Raw genomic sequence first — 15,068 nt, 5'->3', positions numbered from 1 at the left:
CCATTACGAGATACCAGTTCACAGAGAGAATAACAAATGTTGATGAAGACATGGAGTAATAGGAACCTTCATACATTGCTGGTAGGGGTGTAAAATTGTATAGCCACTTTAGAAAACAGTTTGGCATCTTCTTAAAAAGTTAGCATACATTTTCTGTATGGCCTATGGGTTTTACTCCTAGGTGTTTACCCAAAAGAAATGAAAATGTGCCTACACAAAGATTAGCGCTTAGATTTTCATAGCAACATTATCATAAATGCTAAAAATTGGAAACATCTCACATACTCATCAACTGATGAAAGGAAAAATAAAACATAGTAGCATTCCCATATAATAGAAGTTCAACAATAAAAGGAATGAAATATTGACATGTTACATGTATGAACCTCAAAAACATAGTAAATGAAAGAAGCTAGATGCAGAAGATCACATGTTCACATTCCATTTATATGAAGTATCTGTAAAAGGCAAATGTAAGTAGATTAGTGATTGCCTGAGCCTAGGAGTAAAATCCAGGATTAAATGGCTGTGGAGGATCTTACTAGAGTAAGAAAAATATTCTAAAACTGGATTATGGTAATGATTGTATAACTTGGTAAATGTATGAAAAATTGTTGAACTATTTGCTTAAAATGGATGAATTCTAATGTGCGTAAATTATGCCACAATAGTGAATAGCATGGGTAAGATTTCTGCCTTTGTGGAGCTTATAGATTAGTGATGAGATGCATAAGTAATAAGCAAAATAATTAAAATGAATGACCAAAAAGGAAAGTCCAGTGAATTGGAAAGAAAACCAGAAGGAGGGAGTTGGTAACTATATTGGGCGCTGCCGGAGATTGATTGAGTGACAGTACAGAGATTCATGGTCATCTTAATGACCTCATTTGAACATTGGGCAAAGGGCAGATTGGATTGCAGTGAGATTTGAGTGGCAGGATAGGAACTGGAGGCAACAGTTGGGTAACTATTTGGAGAAGTTTCCCTGTAAAAGGGAGCAAAAGAAAGCGGTAAAGAGAAGGCTGTGAAACATGAATGTCTTGTCAAGGGAGGTACCACCCTGGATTTGGAAGATTGTACATCTTGTTTATAAATTGGTAAGAATGGTCCAGGAAAGAGATATTGCTTGATGACTCAGGAGATGGGGCCGACAAAGAAGGAGCAAAGTCCTTCAGGAATTGAGAGGAGTTGGATACAGAGTGCAAATGAGGGTTTGACCTTTGTGAAAGGCAAACATTTCTTCAGTTTTAACGAGGAAAAGAATTCAAGGATATATGCAGATGCAGGTAGATTTGTCTGTGGGAATTTAAGGAGTATCTTTTCTTGTTGGAATGTGAGGTTAGCTAAAAGGCAGGATGGAGTGGGTCAGAAAAGTGTGTGGAAAATTTGAGGACAGAGAATATAGAAAGGATGCCCTGGGAGAATAGGAAAGAGCATTTCCTAGGAGAACATGTGGGATTGCCAAGCAGAACTGAGTGTTCCATTTGAAATTACTGATAAAATAATAAGGGGAAGTCAGTCAGCTCAATTGTATTTTGTCTACAGTTTTGTCCCTCTGGGGTTTCAGGCTCAGAGAAGGCAGATGTTTGGATCAACCAGAGTGAGAGTTTTGCTTAGCAAGTATAATGGGTATGGGCCTGGGAGACAAGTTTTACTGAGGATATTTGCAGAGGGATAACTGTAGTGCTGAGCCTTGAAATCTAAGCTGGGAGGGACGCGGGCTTCAATGTACCTTTGGCTGTGAGCAAGGGCACTTAAACTAGTGTTCCAGTTGTACTTAATGGAACACAAAGTGCTTCAGAACAGCTGAAGAGGAAACTTATTATGTAGAATTAGTTTACCCATGATACAGTTTTGTTTGTCATCATAAACATTCAAGTTGTTCTTGGCATAGCATGTATTTATGTATCCTGTAATGATCCTTACAAATCCTTCTGGAATTTGAAGAACCCTACTTTAAGGCCTTTTATGTTTCTCCTAGCTGATAGTTTCATGTTTTTTAGTCAAGTATGTCAGGATAATGAGGTTCTCACTGAATTACCTTCACTCAGCTCTTGGTTGTCACAGATTTACTGTCATGAAACATGCAAATGAATTAGGGAATGGCTAAAGAAATATTAAAAGGTATTATAAGCACTGATACTTATTAATGCTTGGTTAAAATCGTACAGAACTATTCAGATTAATGGAATAGAGCAGAAAGTTCAGAAACAGTCCCATTATATGTAAGGATATAGTATGTGATAAAGGTGACATTTCAGTATAGGGAAAGAAGCAGTATAGTAAAGTTTCTGTAAATAACATTGAAGCAATTGGCTTACATCTTGGGAAAAATGTAATTACATGTTTGCCTTATATCATGTACAAAAATATGTCACAGAAGTAACTTTATAGTAAAAAAAAATCTTTTTTTATAAGCTTTAGACAAAATGTGGACATTTATGTCACTGCAGAGGAATTTTCTAACTATGAATCCAAGCCATAAAGAAAATCAGTAGTTTTGGTTAAACAGTTAAAATTTTATGTGCACAAAACACTGTAAATAACACTAAAAGGTAAAAAACAAACAATAAAAGGTATTTCCAACAATATCACTAAAATATAGAGAATTCTTATTATTTATTTTTATAGACGGGGACTCCAGGAGGAAAGAAAAGATAAACGTATAAATAACTAAAAAGTCATGAAGAAATAATCTCTTATATTAAAGACATAATTAAAACATGAGATGCCTTTTTTTTTTTTTTAACCTAGCAGATTGGCAAAAAAAAATTTTTTTTATGACAACTCATTTTGGGTGGAGGGGGCATTCTTATTAACATTTTATATAAATTGATAGAACCATTTTGAAAAGCAGTTTAGAAGTATTCAATAAAAGCCTTAAAATTTCAAAGTCTACGTTGACCCAGTTCCACTTCTACAAATATATTCACAATGCATAATCATGGATAAGTACAAATATTTATTACAAGAATGTTCATTAAAACATTATTTTATAAAAGAAAAAGATTTTTGATAGCTTAAATATCTCGAAACTGGCAATTGATAAAATACTTGTGATTACATGTAGCGTAATATGTGCAGTCATGAAACATGCAATAAAATATTTAACGACGTGGAAAGACAATTATGATACAATGTTAAATGAAAAAGACATTACAGAATAGAATGGATTGTGTATTTATTAAAACCAAAATAATGTGTATATGTAAGGGGATGAGAAGGATATATTTCAATTATATTAAGTATCTTTCATAATGGGATTATGGGTGATTTTTCTTTGTGCTAGTCTGTATCTACTACAGTCCATATATGTTTCCTTTTTTATAAGAAAAATGTTATTTTGTTATAAAGGAAAGTTTGTGAGAAGCATGTACTTGAAAGAACTGTGTATTGTCTTTTTATAGTCCAAATCGGTACCTCCTCTTTCACCTGGTGAAGTACGTCTTTGCTGTGGCTCACAGATTGTTCCTCCCATTACCCTTGCCACTTTTTGTCTATCGGTAAGTAGAGTGCTCCTTTTGCGTGACTTGTGAAAAAGCTAACTCCACACACTTGTTCCTAATGTTCTCCCTTAGGGTTATAGGGTGTGTGAAGGGCTAGTCTCCAGATCTCCTAGTATTATGACATTAGCATTAGGGAAGAAGCAAAAATAGATTCGTGTCGGAAAGAAAAAATGTGTTGGGAGATTAAATCTGCAGTTTTTCACTTTCTCCAATTTAAATCCATTGAGTTTAATTTTGGAGAAATATCTTGCTGGGCACATACATAAGGGGCAGTCAGGTGCCCCTGTGTTTCATGTCGCTCATTATTAAATCAACTTGATCATGCTATTGGGAAAGGAGTCAGACTAATTCAGACTTGGATTTGTGGTTGCCTTCTCTTCTTCCCCCACTTCTTAGTTCACTTTTCTTTGTCGGTTAAGTATCTTTGACTTGGCTGGGAGTGGTGGCTCATGCCTATAATCCCAGCACTTTGGGAGGCCAAGGTGGATGGATTGCTTGAGCCCAGGGGTTCGAGACCAGCCTGGGCAATATGGTGAAACCCTGTCTCTACAAAAAATACCAGATTAGCTGGATGTGGTGGCATCTGCCTGTAGTCCCACCTACTGGGGTGGAGGTGGGGTGATGCAAGAGAATTGCTTGAGCTTGGGAGTTCGAGGCTGCAGTGAGCTGAGATTGTGCCACTGCACCCCGGCCTAGGTGACTGCTAGTGCCCACAGTGGTGTACACCTATAGTCCCAGCTACTTGGGAGGCTGAGGTGGGAGGATCACTTGAGCCCAGGAGTTTGAATCCAGCCTGGACAACATGGTGAGACCCTGTCTCTGGAAAAAAAAAAAAAAAAAAGGCAAAGAAAAGAAAAGAAAAACCCACTGCCCTGAGGTAACTGTTGATGGGAGCTCCTTTCTCGTCCTGGGTTTTATATTGTTGTCCTGATTTGAACCAAATAAAATAAAATCTTGGACTTACCATGCCACACCCTAGTGGTCTGGTTAAGGAGACTGTCACATCCATTGGCCACAAATTGATCTTCATTTGGGTTTTCATTCATTCTTTCAACAAATGTTTATTGAATGCCTACTATGTCTTAGATAATGTACTAGGTACTCAGAATATTACAATAAACACTAAAAAATCTTATGGTCTAACAGGGGTACCAGAAAAATAGACCACTAGAATGCAGCATGATAACAATATTTATTGAGTGTTGTACCTTTCAGACTATTTACTTTATCTCCTTTAATATCACAGCTATCTATAAAGTAAGTAAGGAGAGTATATGGAGTGAGTAGAAGAGGAGGCCACAGAGTAAGAGAAACTTATAAGAAGGCCAAAAAGAAGTGATCAGATATTTAAGTGGGAAACGAGAGTTTGGAATTCTAGATACCAAAGGGAATGGAGTGTTTTAAGGAGGGAATTGATGTTTTAAGAAGGGGAACGTTGCTGTTCATTCACATGTATCTCAAGCCCCTAGAACAATGCCTGGTACACAGTAGGCACTCTGTTGATATTGGTAGAATGAAGTCTTACAGAAGAGTCAAATAAGATAAAGGACCAAAAAAAGGTCTACAAATGACCATTTGTGTCTATGGCTTCAGTGCCGTGAAAGGCATATAAGCCAGATTGAAGTGAGGGGCTTTCGTGGTTGTACATAAAATTGAGTTAGAGTTGGCTTATGTATGTCCATGACATGGTCCACTGAGGACACTAGAATATTTGAATATCTGAGGTTTAGGTTGGATAGAGACCTGAAGTGATCTGTTAGCATAGAATGAGGGCACAGAGAGTTAGAGGTTTGTAATGAGTGTTTTTATTAAGCTGTGTTAGCCCAATAAATTATTTTTTTCTGCCATTGAGGAATCTGAGGCTTTATATGTTGCTGGAGAAATTCTAACCAGCTTCCTTTTTCATGTATTTATACTATGCATTAGAATGTTGTTTTTCAAGCCTTTAAACAGCTGTGGAATCCTGTGTTCACTGAAGTTTTACATCAAGTCCTGCTGGGTAAATCCAATAAAAGAGCTGGTCTGGTTGTAGTGATGGATGATACTCAACACATGCACTCGCAAACCCTCGGCCCCCCAGGACTCCGTGGGGCCCCAGCAAATTCCTAGTGTTCCTCAGATGCTAGTTGAGAACCCACTGCTACTGGGCACAGTGGTGCACACCTGTAGTCCCAGCTACTTGGGAGGCTGAGGTGGGAGGATCACTTGAGCCCAGGAGTTTGAATCCAGCCTGGACAACATGGTGAGACCCTGTCTCTAGAACAACAAAAAAGGAGAGAACAAAAAAAAGGAAAGAAAAGAAAAAGCCACTGCCCTGAGGTAACCAACGATGGGAGCTCAAGTGGCATGTCAGGAGCCCTTCAGTTTTCATTAGTAGTGAAGAGATGGCAGTAATGAAGATAGGTGGCCTCTCTCGTTTTGGGTTTTATATTGTTGTCCTGATTTGAACCATAGATTTTAGCCTTCTCCTTGCTTTTGGATTTTTTTTTCCCTCAAGGGCCCCAGCTTTTAGGGATTACGTTTTATATTTTACACACCATTCAGCTTGCCCTGTGTTCGTAAAGGCAGCATATTTGAATATCTGAGGTTTAGATTAGATTGAATTTCACAGATGTGATTGAATATTGGAGTTTTTCTGTTTGCTTTGTTGTTTGTTGGTTTTATTTCTCTTTAGTTTAAGATCTGTTCTTTCTTTGGAGGAGAACAAAGTGTACCAGCAGTTACAGCAGCCAACTGGGTTGGCTTGAGAGGAGATGGACCAAAAAGCAGAGGCAGCCTCACAGGTCGAGGTGCCAAGATGTTGGTTAATTTCTTTAAAAAAAAAAATCAGTTCAGACTGCTCTACAGCAGTCTGTCTTCCTGTAGTTCTTATAGGCTAGCTTACATCTTGGACAGAGAGATGCTTATCACATGTGCTATATATATTTCTTTTTCCAGATGGGTAGGAAGAGTCTTTGAAATAAACCCATTTCAGCCTTTGATAACAAGGGATACAGTGGAGCGGGTGAGTATATGTGTGGAAAGCATCTGCCTGGGCCGATGATGGGAAGTTAGACTTACTTTGGTTTGCTTGCTTGTCTCCCGGCTGTTGTCTGTTTGCTGTTCTTGCTGTCTGCAGTCAGCCCTTCTACTAGCACTGAAACTCATCCACCTGCGCTGCTCCAGGGGGCGGCTCCTCCATACCTGCTGTCCGTCATTATCAGTGTTTCTTTCTCTGCGTGATCATTCCTGTCAACACACAAAATTACCTAATAGCTCCGCTGCCAAAGCCTCTCTTCCTCCCACCACTCTTCTAGCTACTTTCCTGTTGTGTCCGTTCACATCCTAACTCCTCCTGACTTCCTCCTAACATCCTGAAGAAACCATTGACAGTTTCTTCATTCTTTCTTTAACCTACTCCAGTCAGGCTTTTATTCCCATTTCTCCCCTAAAATTGCTCTTTTCAAGGTTCCCCACAATCTCCTTGCTGCCACATCCAATAGTCAGTTCTCAGACCTCATGTCATGTGCCTGTGCGTTTGCTTCCAGGGAGGATGCAAGATAAAATAAAAATACTATACCAATACCACGTCTACCTTTGATGACCTATGGACCATATATTGACAAGAAGCAGCCACATTGTCCCCTGAATGCTACCTAAAACCTAAAGTGTAGAGAAGATGAGAAAATAGTGCTTAGGGAACGTGAGAAAGTGGGCAGCTCGCGTACTTTCTTCAGACATTGTTTATGAAAGATCAGGCAGGAGAACTGGTTGTCAGACGCTTCAGTTTATCTTACACTAAAGTGTCTCTTCCATTTATAATTGAGAAAGTGTTGACACAGTGGCCTGAGTGGGTTTTAGCTTTGGTTTGCAGACTGGCTTACAGCCCTCTGGTAAAAGAATTGCAGACTTTCAGGTGGGTAGGATGAGGGATTGATGCTGCTCCAGGTGCAAATGGATTCTATTCATGTGGTATGGAACAATCTGGGATCTTTGCAAACTTGACAGTTCATTGTCTTTCCCTATAAACAAGATGGGTTTGGTTTTCTAGCCTACAGTGAGCATTAGTCAACCAGGTTGAGCATAGCTGGAGCCAAAAAGTTAATTTTTTTTTTTTTAATGGACAAGGAACAAATGCTGTGTTATCTCCTAAATTCAAAGTTAAAATTGAGTCAGAATGCCCATGCTCAGAAAACAGGGGCATGCGAGAACTGAGGAATGGACTGGTTCTGCTTTAGCCCTGATTTGATTCCTAAACCCTCCTGTGAAGCCTCCCCTGGCAAGTGTGATGACTTGTGCTTCCCTGCCCTAGATTTATTTCTGTTGAAATCTGTATATAGAATGGCTCATGTACCGCCAACATCCTGTGCTCGTGGCTCCCACCGGGGACCTCGATCTGATACTTAGTGATCTTGCCCTTTTGGTGTCTTAAGTCCTCTTTGTGTGTTCTACTTTTATAGTGATTTGCATGAATCGAAAATTGCCACATATTCTTTGAAAGCAATTAAGTCTCAATACTAGAACTCGTGCCAGCTTGAATGTTTAAATGCTTGCTAGGATAGCACTTCGTTCTTGGCCAGTTTTCAGCATTGTCTGCGGTCCTTTGTTTATTCAAAGATGCACATCACAGACATGAAATTGCCTCACCTGCCTGGCTTAGAAGACGTTGGCATTCAGGCAACGCCACTGGAACTCAAGGCCATCGAGGTGCTGCGCCGTCACCGCACCTACCGCTGGCTGTCTGCCGAAATTGAGGATGTGAAGCCGGCCAAGACCGTCAACTTCTAGTGCCTCCTGAGCAGCTCTTGGTTTTGGTGTCTTCGGGGTCAGCCCATGTGGTTTGAGCACCCAGCCAGGTCGTCTCTTTAGAGGATCCTGTACACAGTTCCACTATTAAAAACATTTGAGGTTGAATTCTGCAGTATTTTCTTTCTTGATTTACAAAATGAGAAATGCAGTCATTTAGAACTTGAGCATAATTTTTGTTAAACGTACATATTTAATAATGACATATATACTGTTTATTCTCTGAAATGCCAGAGAGTTTGAATTTTCCTATGACACACCACTTCTAGCATACGTTCTAGAAGACAAGGACCCTTTTTAATGTCAGAATATTGTAAAGACCCCAAGTGATATGTGATTGTTTTTAATCTCCATTAAATGAGAGAGCATACAGTATCCCCTAACCCAAATGTGTTTACACTGAAGGTGTTTTAAAAATTCGTTTTAATAATGTCTATATGCCTTTTAAAAATAGTAGTACATACATAGAAAACCATTGTCCATAGATTCTCAAACCCCTTGCAGTAATTCCACAGTCTTCCTGGATCTGAGCTATCTGAGGCCCGCCCCATGCCCTTAGTACCAAATCTGAGCCCTTAGTACCAAATCTGGATTATTTCAGACACGTAAGTGTAGATAGATTCTCTTCCCATGCAAAGGAGATGCTTCAGCTTCTATGCCAGCAGTGCCAGCACTTAGGAATTAGGACCTTCTAATGAAGTTCTTAAAATTGCAGCCAAGATCCAGATGAACAATTGGTTTAGTGTTGGCAGATCCCCCAGTACAGTATGATTTAAAACTCCGACAATTTGTGGTGAAGCCAACATATCATTGTCCTGGGTGACCCAGGGTTGGTCATTGTGTTTCACTGGACTTCAGCCTCCTGATCTATGTTTGGGACAGGGATGTCAGTAAAAACCCTGTTTGATTATGGTAATCCCATCTCCTCCTTACAGAGAGAAAGGTATATCAGTGTTGAAGGTAAGTTCTCCACCTGCCCTTTTTGCCTGCATCAGAATCTTTTTGTCTCAAAACGGGCAACAGTGAGCTACTCCAAGTGTGATCCGTAGATAACCAGCATTGGGATCATCTTGGGGCTTGTCAGAAATGCAGAATCCAGGCTGGGCACAGTGGCTTACACCTGTAATCCCAACGCTTTTGAGTTGCTGTGGTAGGACGGTCACTTGAGGCCAGGAGTTTGAGACCAGCCTAGGCTATATGGCAAGACCTTGTCTCTATAAAAGAATTTCAAAAAGTTAGTAGGGCATGGTGGCATGCACCTGTAGTCTCAGTTATTCGGGAGGCTAAGGTATGAGGATTGCTTGAGCATGGGAGTTCAAGGTTACAGTGAGCTATGATAGTGCCACAGCACTTCAGCCTTGGGCAACAGAGTGAGAGCCTGTCTCAAAAAAAAAAAAAAAAAAAGGCAGAATCCTAGATTTTGTTCTGTCCCAGGCCTGTTGAATCAGAATCTGCGTTTTAGCAAGGTCTCCAGGAGATGTGTGTGCACATTAGAGTATGAGAAGCACTGCCATACAGAAGAGCTGTATCAGAGTTCAGAGTGATTCCTGTTAGTAATCCAGGTTGCTGACCCCCACCGCAGACCTGCTGAACCACAGTCTCAGGAAGGAATTTTAGTTTTGTTAAACATTCCAGTTTATTCTCCTGTACACAAGTATGTCAGAATCAGTGTACTAGGGAAAGGAACACATACCCAACTTCACATTTTTTCTTCGGATACTACCTGTTATTTTGGATGACACCCCTGCTGGCCATGAGCCAGCCAGTAGGCCAGAGATGGGTGGATTTAATTTGAAAAGGAACTGTAATTCTATAATGCACAGTGTCCTCTCTTAGAATATCTACACTTTCTTTCCTTTTTTTGATTCTTTAAAAATATTTTTTTTATTGATACATAATAGATGTAAATATTGTCAGGGCATATGTGGTAGTTTGACATATTCATGTAATCAAATCAGTGTAATTGGGATATCCATCACCTTAAATATTTATCTTTAGGCTAGTAACATTCAAATTACTCTCTTCTAGTTATTTTGAAATATACAGTAGATTAGTATTAACTCTAGTTACCCTACTGATCTATTGAACACCAGGTCTTATTTCTTTTGTCTTAACTGTAATTATCTTCATTTTCTAGCAACGCTATTTCTCATCTCTAACTTGTATCATAACTCAGGATGTGATATACTTCTAAAGCTATAATTCAACCAGGATAGTTTTCCCTTCCTGTCACACCCAGTGCCTCCTTTTGTAACAGATGGTTGGTAATGCACCTTCTATTATCCTGATATGGAAGTCGTAGTTACTCTAGCCTGTCTATATATGTAACCAAAATATAATTAGTGCCTTATGTAAACAAGAAGTGAAAGGAAAGTAGTACACAGTAAGATATACATAGAGCACACCAGCACTGAAGACATGAGGAAGTAGTCCGTTGCTTGCGTCCATGTGGGCAGTCACCATGGATGCGGTAACAAATGCAGACTGGTCTGATGCAGGGGTGGGCTGTAGTCTCCATTTAAATGCCATCAGCAGCATTGCTGTGATGTCAACTTTTGAAATAGTGAATGACTTCTAGTAAAGTTCAGAACAGCATAGAATAGAATCCTCTCGAAATTTACATGGTACTTGCATTCTTAGAACACTCAACACATATTAAACCCATACCAAAGATCCTTTATATCTGTAAAACAGATTCTAAGTTCAGATGACTCTAAGTAGGTTTTCGAAAGTCATGTGATGTGTGTTTAATTCTTCATTTTTGTGTTCTGACACTATGGTATGCCTATTCCTCTACATGTCCACAGTGCTCTTTAATCATTGTTTTACCACAAAGAAGTGATAAATACCTGAGGTGATGAATATGCTAATTATACTGATTTGATTACTATACAGTGTATACATGTATTGAAACATCACATTGTATCCCATAGATGTACAATTATTGTCTGTCAGAAATAAAACTTAAAAAATGCTAAATTCTTAAATATGGCATTCCTTAAATACCAATATGCAGAGATTGTTTCCAAATTTAGCACAAAATATTAATAAGCATTTGAATCTCTACATTCTCTATACTTAATTTTAAGTCTTTCAGAGCTTGGAGACCTTTACTAACTGGATTGGTTCATACCTCTTGTTTTAACAAAATACCTTAGACTGGGTAATTTGAAAATAGTAGAAATATATTTCTCACGGTTTTGGAAGCTGGGAAGTTCAAGATCAAGGCACCAGCAGATTTGGTGTCTGGTGAGGGCTGCTCTTTCTGCTTCAAAGATGGTTCCTTCTGTCTGGGTCCTCACACGGTGGACATGGGTAGAAGGGCAAAAAGGGACTAGGGCACTCTCTTCAACCTCTTTTATAAGAGCACTAGTCCCACATATGAAAGCAGAACTCTCATGACCTAATCATCTCCTAAAGGCCCTCCCCCACCCCCACCAATACTATTGCACTAGCGACTAAATTCAGCATTGATTTTGGAGTGACACAAACATTGAAGCCGTAGCACTGACTAAAGAAACAATTTTACCATCCTAAGCTAGTGGGTATCACCCTCTCAGTGTATGGAGATTGCATATGACCAGCAACTGGGAGCTGGGCATAGGATCTAGGACCCTCATATCCAGAGTGATTCTTTTCATAAGGAGGGATGGACTGAGTCTCCATTTATAGGGGCTGTCCCCATAGAGACTTTAAGCCACACCCTTCTTGGGATTCAGGTTGCACATTACCTGATTCTCACAGTTGATTTGAGCCTGCAAGACTAAACCCATCCCATTATCATGTTTTCACTCCTCATTTACCTACATTTATCATTAAACCTTTGTGATTCAGCAAATCTATTTACCTTATGATTCTACTTTAAATTCCTTTCATGTTCTTCCTTGGCCCTCCTGTGTATTTCCCACAGCTTTGCTAGGCCTTAAGATCATCTCACATTCTTCATCCTAATGATAAAAATAAGTTCTGTGGGCCAGGTGTGGTGGCTCTTGCCTGTAATCCCAGCACTTTGGGAGGCCGAGGGGGGGTGGATCATGAGGTTAGGAGTTCAAGACCAGCCTGGCCAATATGGTGAAACCCCGTCTCTACTAAAATATATAAAAAATTAGCCGGGTGTTTTGGTGCCCACCTGTAGTCCCAACCCAGGAGGGAGACTGAGGCAGGAGAATTGCTGGAACCCAGGAGGCAGAGGTTGCAGTGAGCTGAGATCACGCCACTACACTCCAGCCTGGGAGACGGAGTGAGACTCTGTCTAAAATAATAATAATAATAATAATAACAATAAAGTTATATGATGGAAGCATATATGGGAATATATGCAAAGATCTGTGAGAAGATAAGGATCTCTGGAAGGATCAGGAAAAACTCCATAGAAAATGTACTTTTAAAGCTGCATCTTGATGTTAACCTGCTGAAATGCGTGTGTTGGACTGGGATGAGGAGGAAGCAGTCATTCATGCTGTGAAGAGAACAGCATGAGCAATTGCAGTGGGGCATAAGTGAGTGGGTGGTTATGAGTGGGAGGCAGAATCAGTGAGTCGGGAGGGGCACAAGCGAATTTAACGTTTACCTTGGAGGCGATGCAGAGCAGGTGAGTTCCATACAAATTTGGCTTCCAATAGGAGTTTTACTACTTCTCAATTGTGAGATTGGACGAGTCACTTGACCTCTGTTTGCCAGCCTCAGTTTTCTTGTTTATAAAGTGGGGGTGATAGTAATAACTACGTGATGGGATTGTGATGAGGAATTAAATGAGATCATGCATGTAAAATGCTGAGCCCTGCATGTAATAAGAACTAAGTAAATGTGAGCCATTATCATTTAAGTAGGGAATATCGTGCCCGTCTGAGTCCATACATTTGTTTCCTAACTTAATGAAATAGCTGCCATTCCTGAGACGGAGGGATTCCTATTTCCTAAATGATGGAAACAGGGACTTATGGAAGATAAATTGCCCCATTAGTAAGTAGCTGAATTGGTTTTCCAACCTGGATCTATCTGGCTACAAAACTGACATTTTGTTCCAGGAAGGATTTAAGGATGCTCAGGAGGAAGACATTCCCAGAGTTACACTCTAGAAGGTCATGGAGTGAATGGGAGGTGTAGTGGAATGGAGGGCATCTTTGAAGAAACCTTTCCTGTGAAGGAAAATCCCAGAGAGAATGAAGTAAGGAGAGACTTCAACTTGAAAAGATTTGGTGAGAGAAGGAAAGGGGCTATTTACAATACAGAAGAGACTAGAAGAAAGTCTGAACTCAACTCCGTGGAAGCAGAGGGTGGTGGGGTTTTCGAGAGCTGGGTGAGAGTGTAAAAGTACTGGGAGCAATAAGCCATCTGGACCCTGTAAGGGCCAGGGTGAGGAGGGGGTCATGGGTCATCTGTGTTTGCTGATTGGCTTTATCCACAGGAAGAGTAAACATCTCATCCTCATGCCAGGAAGTAGTCCTGCAGCTGGGAGCAAGGTGCCCACCAAAGTTAGGCACATCCCACAGAAAGTGGGAGAAAGGGGCGCTGTCTCCTTTTGTGATTACATTTCAGAGAATGGTTCCCATGGGTCCTTGAGAAAGACATTCCTGGGAAGTAAAACTGGCAAGAGGCTGAGGGAAGATGTTTGTCTCAAAGAGGAACAGAAATAATTTATAATTTTAAGTTTTCTGATGCTCTAAGGGAAGTCAGGGGCCTAATATCAGTGATGTGGTTTGGATGTCCACACCCAAATCTCATGTTGAAATGTAATCTCCAGTGTTGGAGTTGGGGCCTAGTGGGAGGTGATTGGATCATGGGGTAGATTTCTCATGAAAGGTTTAGTACCATTCTCTTGGTACAATCCTCAAGATAGTGAGTTCTTGCAAGATCTGGTTATTTAAAAGTGTGAGGCAACTCTCCCTACCCCTTGCTCCTACTCCTGCCATGTGAGATGCTTGCTCCCCTTGCACCTACTGCCATGACTGGAAGCTTCCTGAAGCCTCCCCAGAAGCAGATGCCTACGTAATGCTTCCTGTACAGCCTGCAAAACCATGAGCCAATTAAACCTCTTTTCTTTATAAATTACCTCGACTCAGATTCTTTATAACAATACAAGAATGGCCTAATCAAGTTAGGAAGAAGCCTGTCTGAAGTGCAGTCAGGCTGAGGGGAGCATTAAGGCCATCTTGATGGGGGGAATCTTTTAGTACCCTAATGCAGGCAGATGGTGATAATGGCAGAGAGGGAGGGTGTAACTTGTGGTGCCTGGCTCTAGAGGGAATGGAAGGGCCAGAATCCAGAGCATAGGTGGGATTGCGTGGGCTGACAGGTAATAGTATATGACAGCATAGTATATGATAGCATGTGTGTGAGTCCATTTTATATTGCCATAAAGGAAACCTGAAGCTGGGTAATTAATAAAGAAAAGGGGTTTATTTGGTTCACTGTTCTGCAGGCCGTACAAGCATGGCACTAACGTCTGCTTGGCGTGAACCACCATGCCTGGCCAGAACTTTATTTTTAGTCACTAGGCTTTCCTTTAAAATCTCTGTACTAGGCCGGGCACAGTGGCTCACACCTGTAATCCCAGCGCTTTGGGAGGCTGAGGTGGGAGGATCACTTGAGCCCAGGAGTTTGAGACCAGCCTGGGCAACTTAGTGAAACTCCATCTCTTTAAAAAACAAAGCACTTGAAGCAGGAGTTTTTATCTGTCATAATCACTGCTATATCCACAACACCTAAAACAGTGCCAGGCATCTGTTGAATAAATGAGTGAATGAGGTGGTAAGTCTTTCTTTACACTTAGATGAA

At 40.4% G+C, this 15,068-nt stretch overlaps 1 protein-coding gene across 1 annotated transcript in view; it reads left to right on the top strand.

Annotated features, from left to right (window-relative positions):
- Positions 1-8,674, top strand: part of NDUFA9 (NADH dehydrogenase (ubiquinone) 1 alpha subcomplex, 9, 39kDa) — a 39,151-nt gene extending 30,477 nt beyond the window's left edge. Inside the window, exons 9-11 of the mRNA XM_011996275.1 lie at positions 3,408-3,503; positions 6,444-6,510; positions 8,103-8,674. Coding sequence (XP_011851665.1) covers positions 3,408-3,503; positions 6,444-6,510; positions 8,103-8,273 — 334 coding nt within the window. The 3' untranslated portion in view covers positions 8,274-8,674. The remainder of the gene's footprint in view (positions 1-3,407; positions 3,504-6,443; positions 6,511-8,102) is intronic.
- Positions 8,675-15,068: the final 6,394 nt, after the last annotated feature.

The sequence above is a fragment of the Mandrillus leucophaeus genome, unplaced genomic scaffold (genome assembly GCF_000951045.1).
Source record: "Mandrillus leucophaeus isolate KB7577 unplaced genomic scaffold, Mleu.le_1.0 Scaffold508, whole genome shotgun sequence".
NCBI lineage: Eukaryota > Metazoa > Chordata > Mammalia > Primates > Cercopithecidae > Mandrillus > Mandrillus leucophaeus.
This window is presented reverse-complemented; position numbering and strand designations above follow the sequence as displayed.